The 7,501-nt window shown below is 36.9% G+C and overlaps 1 protein-coding gene across 3 annotated transcripts in view; it reads left to right on the forward strand.

The window, feature by feature from the left end:
• The window catches only part of NUP54 (nucleoporin 54), a 31,189-nt gene extending 27,686 nt beyond the window's left edge, over positions 1-3,503 (forward strand). For all 3 annotated transcript variants that reach the window (XM_017514789.2, XM_017514790.2, XM_037733546.1), the window contains 3 exons: positions 29-148; positions 441-551; positions 2,675-3,503. In XM_017514789.2, coding sequence (XP_017370278.1) covers positions 29-148; positions 441-551; positions 2,675-2,803 — 360 coding nt within the window. In that variant the 3' untranslated portion in view covers positions 2,804-3,503. The remainder of the gene's footprint in view (positions 1-28; positions 149-440; positions 552-2,674) is intronic.
• The last annotated feature ends 3,998 nt before the right edge of the window (positions 3,504-7,501 follow it).

Consider the following 7,501-nt stretch of genomic DNA (forward strand, 5'->3'; position numbering starts at 1 on the left):
TAATTCTATTTGGTTTTTATTTGTATAGGTCCTAATCAAACAGGAAATTCAAAGGAAGAGCGGTTATGCCATTCAGGCTGATGAAGAGCAGTTGCGAGTTCAGCTAGATACAATACAGGGTGAACTAAATGCACCTACTCAGTTCAAGGTAACCACTTCTAAGACTGTAATGCTAAAATTTGTTTCAGGTGGATCTGTGGACAAAATGTTATGTAATCTTCAAGCAGGAATTTTGTAAACTTGTGTTTGTTATCACCAATCAGAACTTCCTTTCTAAACTCAGTCATGGTACTTTTGGCTAGCATTGGTGTTTCAAATATAATGTACAGAGGGGGAAACAAATTTTTAATAGATGGTTTTGAAACCATCCTTTCAAAAGAAAACATTCTCTTTTACAAGTCTTCATCGGCAGTTGTAATTTGACTCAGTCTTACTTTTAGGGCCGACTAAATGAACTGATGTCTCAAATCAGGATGCAGAATCATTTTGGAGCAGTCAGATCTGAAGAAAGGTATTACATAGATGCAGATCTTTTAAGAGAAATCAAGCAGGTAAGTGTTGCATGAGGTGCATTATTTAATGGGTGAGCTCACCACTTCACATCTATTAGGATGGCTCTCATCCTAATAAAGTGTTGGTGAGAATGTGGAGAAATTAGAACTTTCTTGCACTGTTGGGGGAACGTAAAATGGTTCAGCATCTATGGAAAACAGTGTAGTGTTTATTAAAAAATTAAAGATGGAATTACGATATGATCTAGCAGGTCTGCTTCTGGATATATACCCAAGTACACTGGAAACAGGGACTCAAAATAGATATTTGTACAACTGTGTTCATAGCAGCATTATTCACAATAGCCAAAATGTGGAGATAATCCGAGTCAATCAAATAATAAACAAAATGTAGTATATATACACACAATGGAATATTATTCAGCCTTGAAAAAAAAAGAAGGAAATTCTGACACATGCCACAATGCAGTTTGACCTTGAAGTTATGCTTCATTAAGCCACTCGTAAAAGGGCAAGTATTTATGATTTCACTTATGAAAAGTACCTAGTAATCCCATTAATAGAGAGTAGAAAGGTGGTTGCCAGGGTGTGAGGGTAGGAGGGCATGGAAGGAACTTAACTGTTAATTGGTACAGAATTTCAACTTGAGAAGATGCAAAGTTCTAAACAAAATAGTGTTGATTATTGCACAACAGCATAAATGTACTTAATGCCACTAACCTGTATACTTAAAAATAGTCAAAGGCAAAATTTATGGTATGCCTGTTTTGCCACAATTTTTAAAAAGTGAATTATCTCTCTCCTTGCCAAAAACATGAATTTAGAGGTAGTAGAGACACTAAAGTTCCCTAGACCTTGCTCCTTAAAGTGTAGGCAGTAGCTGCACCTGGGAGGTCATTAGAAATGGAAAATTTCAGTTCTTATTCCAGATGTACTCAATCTGCATTTTATCAAGATCATAGAATGATTTGTATGCACGTTAAAGTTTGAGAAGCAACTGCTGTAGATAATACCTTCCCTACCTATCTGCTGCATGTAAGTTTCGAACATGTTGATCTAGCCCTTAAGCCCTCAGGTGACCTGGATGGAGGTAGGTTGAGGTGGCCAGAATCTCCAACCACTTTTCTAGGGTTTTCACCTTGTGTGAAACAGTTGAGAAACACTGCTTTGGCTTATTTTCATTAGTATAAATGCAGATTGGTTTAATGAAAATGAACAGTTGTGTCTAAAGAAAATATATTAAGATGATGAACTTTGTGGAATATTCTAGCTAGCTAATGCCTGTTGGCATGACCCTGAGGATTTTAGATAAAGGTTATATCATCAACAAATCCAATTTTATTATGTGCTTTAGAATTAATATGGCTGGTATTGTGCAACCAAAAACTAGTTTGGCTTCTAGGTTCTTGGACATTACACACACAACCAATTATATTCCATTGTTTTAAGTATTTGCAATAAATTAACAGATTCCAGTATATTGTAATAAATATAGTAAATAGAGTTGATATGTGCAATAAAACTGGGAATAAAGGATGAGCAGTGTATTGTTTTGGGATTGAATCATGGCTTACCATCTACTTTATGTCCCTGGACAGGTTATTTGCCTGTGTCTCAGTTTCTTTAACTGTGGAAATAATAATCGTACCCCAAAGGGTGCTCAGAAGGATTTTAAATGAGTTAAGTGAGTGAATACCAGTGAAGCTATTAAAACAGCACTTTAACCCATAAGGAAGAGTCTTAAGAATGTTAGCATCCATAGTCATCATCACCATTATCATCACTATGTACTTCATAGTTCAAAACATGAATATTCTCAGTTTTCAGAATATTATTTTGCTAGTCATCTATATTTGAATACGTTCTTTGAGTTCTGTTTTATCATCATGCCTTAATCAAAAGTTGATAAAAGGAATAGCTATCTAAAAAACATTTTTGTTGGAAGATACTGTTCATTATATATTTGTTTGATTTCATTCTTTAAAGTTTGTCTTTCACTGTTAGCAAAAGGTATTACAAATGTTTAAATATGCATGCCTTCTATATTTAGAGCACTTACTGTGTTCCTAGTAAAACAGTCAAAGTGGAATCCTTTTTCTTGTGACTAGCTTGCAGTTTTAATACATTAATGCATTAATATGTTGTTTCTTAATTTGTTCTAGCATTTGAAACAACAACAGGAAGGCCTTAGCCATTTGATTAGCATCATTAAAGATGATCTAGAAGATATAAAGTTGGTCGAACATGGATTGAATGAACCCATCCACATCAGAGGTGGTGTCTTTAGTTGACAGTTCACAACTTGTGTAGTAGAGGTTTGTGAAAATGCATCTTCTTACTGCGTCAGCCCTTCCTTAAGAAACTGACCATGTGGAGGGAAAAAGAAAACAATTCTCTCTTGGCTTGGTTTTTTGAGAAGTTTACTGACAAATTACTATTCATCAAATCTGAAATTACATAGTCACCTCACAGCTCTTCAGAGAAAACCTCTGAAAGATTAATATCTAAAAGCTGTATTTACTTTAAAAGAAGTGCATAATTACCAAAATTATATGTACTATTGTACATTTTTACAACAGCATTTTCTTAAGCTGCGTTTAATGATTATTGTTCATTGAGCCTGTACTCTTGCTTTCCATACCAAGTAAATACAAAATAATCTACTTTGCACAACAGAAGAAACTTAAATTACTTGACTGTTGTTGATTTGTACGTCAGAGTATAACTGTACACCAGTTTTTATATTTGTGAACTCATCTGTGGGAGGAGTAAAGAAAATCCAAAAGTATTTAATGATTAATGTTTCTTTTTTGTTCTATAAAGATTTGAATATGTATTTTTATATTATTTTACTTATTTGGAATTTACAGAACACACCTAAGCAATTAGGATATAACAAAATTACTTAACCATTTTTTCAACCATTTTGTTTTTTAAACTTTTTATTTCTAAAAAGATGAAAACTTATAAATAAATTCTTAATTTGTAATTTTATATATTCTGTCTTGTGCTTTATTTGGCTTTTGAGGAATGACCATTTATGTCCACATAAAAGTACTAAATTCATAATCACAATTCAGAAATTTTAGTCTTAAGTCTGATTTTTCCCTCTTAAGGATTTTTGTCAGTGCTGATACATTTTGATTAGGGTATGGCAAATAAAACTTCAGATATCGATTCTCCTGCCCGCTGCGAGGGACCTTTGGCAGGCGGGTGGCTGGCTCAGCAAGGCGCCACCCTGGGAAAGCATGCTGGGCCAGGAATGGTCGCGCGAGGCCCCAAGTCCATCAGCCACCTCCCTCTTTGCTGCCCCAGCAGATGCTGCAGGTGCAGGCACACACCCTGCGTACTCCGAGAATATGTAACCATTCAACATCATTCCAAGGTTCACTGCATGGCTTCAAATGAAAATTCCATTATTTTGTGATGGATGAAGAGTACTGAGTTGCACAAATACACTGCAGTTTCTTCATCCCTTCATCTGTAGATGGACAAAAGCCGGCCTAATTTTCCTGAGTAAATAAAAGACGGAGCAGCTCCACAGAATTTGTGGCAGCCCAGCAGTGCCTCTGCAGGCAGGCAAAGGAAAGGCCGCCTCCCAAGCAGATACCTGAGATCAAAACTATATAAATCCAAGAGATGGGAAGAAACCAGCACAAGAAGAATGAAACCATTAAAACCAGAACATCTCTCCCGCACCACGAGATCACAACTCCTCACCAGAAAAGGAACAGCAGGACAGAGAATGAATTTGACAAATTGACAGAAGCGGACTTCAGAAGGTGGGTAATAACAAACTTCTCTGAGTTAAAGGAACATGTTCTATCTCAATGCAAAGAGAAAAAACCTTGAAAAAAGGTTAGACGAAATGATAACTAGAATAACCAGCTTAGAGAAGAACATAAACGACTTGATGGAGCTGAACAACACAGCACAAGAACTTCATGAAGCATACACAAGTTTCAATAGCCGAATAAATCAAGCAGAAGAAAGGATATCAGAGATTGAAGATCAACTCAATGAAATAAAATGAGAAGGCAATAAATGAACAAAGCCTTCAAGAAATATGGGATTACAGGTATTGATCGACCTACGACCTATGCAACTTATGACCATTCGACTTTACGACCACAATTGCTAGCCACGACTGCTCCACGTCTGGCAGCGCAAATGTTGCCCCAGCTGGGCGTATGACAGTGCGGACCAGCTTCCAGCAGCACTACCATCTCCGCGTGCATATAGCTTACTCAACTTACGACTAAATCATGTTACGACCAGTCTGTCAGAACCAATCGTGGTCGTAAGTCGAGCACTAGCTGTACATGAAAAGACCTAATCTATGCCTGATTGGTGTACTGGAAGATGACGGGGAGAATGAATCCAAGCTGGAAAACACTCTTCAGGATATTATCCAGGAGAACTTCCCAAACCTAAGAAGGCAGGCCAACATTCAAATACAGGAAATACAGAGAACACTACCACGATACTCCTCTAGAAGAGCAACCCCAAGGCACATAATCATCAGGTTCACTAGGGTTGAAAGGAAGGAAAAAGTATTAAGGGCAGCCAGAGAGAGGTCAGGTCATCCACAAAGGGAAGCACATCAGACTCACAGCAGATCTCTCAGCAGAAACCCTACAAGCCAGAAGAGAGTGGTGGCCAATATTCAACATCCTTAAAGGAAAGAACTTTCAACCCAGAATTTCATATCCAGCCAAACTAAGCTTCATAAGTGATGGAGAAATGAAATGCTTTATGAACAAGCAATTCCTGAGAGATTTTATCACTAACAGACCTACCCTACAAGAGCTCCTGAAGGAAGCACTAAACACAAATGAAAAACCAGTACCAGCCACTGCAAAAAAATAACCAAATGGTAAAGACCAATTACACAATGAAGAAATTACGCTAACCAAAGGACAAAACAACCAGTAATATATCAAATTCACACATAACAACATTAACATCAAATGTAAACGGACTAAATGCCTTAATCAAAAGACACAGACTGGTAAATTGGATAAAAAGCCAAGAACCTTCGATGTTCTGTATTCAGGAGACCCATCTCGTGCAAAGACACACATAGACTCAAAATAAAGGGATGGAAGAATATTTACCAAGCAAATGGAGAGCAAAAAAAAGCAGAGGTGGCAATCCTAGTCTTTGATAAAACGGACTTTTAACCAACAAAAATCAAAAGAAACAAGGGCATTACATAATGGTAAAAGGATCAATACAACAACAAGAGCTAACTATTCTACATATATATGCATCTAATACAGAAGCACCCAGATACATAAAGCAAGCCCTTAATGACCGAGACTTTAACACTCCACTGTCAATATTAGACAGATCAACAAGACAGAAAATCAACAAGGATATCCAGGACTTGAACGCAGATCTGGACCAAGCGAACTTAATAGACATTTACAGAGCTCTTAACCCCAAATCCACAGAATATACATTCTTCTCAGCACCACATCGTACTTACTCTAAAATGGACCACATAATTGGAAGTAAATCACTCCTCAGCAAACGCAAAAGAACAGAAATCAGAACAGTCTCTCAGACCACAGTGCAATCAAATTAGAACTCAGGATTAAGAAACTAATTCAGAACTGTACAACTTCATGGAAAATGAACAACTGGCTCCTGAATGTAAAAGGATAAACAACGAAGACTGGATAAACAATGAAGGCAGAAATAAAGTTGTTCTTCAAAACCAACGAGAATGATGTCGCAACATACCAGAATCTCTGGGGCACATTTAAAGCAGTGTCTAGAGGGAAATTCATAGCAATAAATGCCCACATGAGGAGCAAGGAAAGGTCTAAAATCAACACCTTATTATCAAAATTGAAAGAGTTAGAGAAGCAAGATAAAAAAACCTCAAAAGCTAGCAGAATACAACAAATAACTAAGATCAGAGCAGAACTGAAGGAGACAGAGACACCAAAAACCCTTCAAAAAATCAATAGATCCAGGAGCTGGTTTTTTGAAAAGATCAACAAAATAGACAGACAGCTAGCCCGACTAGTAAAAAAGAAAAGAGAGAAGAATCAAATAGATGCAATAAAAAACAATAAACGGGACATCATCAATTCCACAGAAATACAAACTACCATCACAGATTACTACAAACAACTCTATGCACACAAACCAGTAAATCTGGAAGAAATGGATAAATTCCTGGACATTTGCACTCTCCCAAGACTAAACCAGGAAGAAGTTGAATCCCTGAATAGACCAATAACAAGGGCTGAAGTTAAGGCAGCAATTAATAGCCTACCAGCTAAAAAAAAGTCTAGGTCCAGATGAGTTTACAGCTGAATTCTACCAGACGTATGAAGAGGAGCTGGTACCATTCCTTTTGAATTTATTCCAAACAATACAAAAAGAGGGAATCCTTCCCAAATCATTTTATGAGACTAACATCATCCTAATATCAAAACCGGGCAGAGATGCAACTAAAAAAGAAAACTTCAGGCCAATATCCATGATGAACATCGACGCAAAAATATTCAATAAAATACTGGCAAACAGAATGCAACAGCAAATCAAAAAGCTTATTCATCATGATCAAGTAGGCTTCATCCTGGAGATGCAAGATTGGTTCAACATATGCAAGTCTATAAATGTAATCCATCACATAAACAGAACCAAAGACAAAAACCACATGATGATCTCAATAGATGAAAAGAAGACCTTTGACAAAATTAAACAGCCCTTTATACTAACAACCCTTAGTAAACTAGGTATCGATGGTATGTATCACAAAATAATAAAAGCTATGTACGACAAACCCACAGCCAATAACGTACTGAATGGGCAAAAGCTGGAAGCATTCTCTTTGAAATCTGGCACAAGACAAGGATGCCGTCTCTCACCCCTCCTAGTTAATATGTATTCAGAGCAATCCGGCAAGAAAAAGAAATAAAAGGTATTCAATTAGGAAAAGAGGAAGTCAAATTGTCTCTATTTGCAGATGA

This window comes from Cebus imitator, unplaced genomic scaffold (genome assembly GCF_001604975.1).
Source record: "Cebus imitator isolate Cc_AM_T3 unplaced genomic scaffold, Cebus_imitator-1.0 Scaffold537, whole genome shotgun sequence".
In the NCBI taxonomy this organism is placed as follows: domain Eukaryota; kingdom Metazoa; phylum Chordata; class Mammalia; order Primates; family Cebidae; genus Cebus; species Cebus imitator.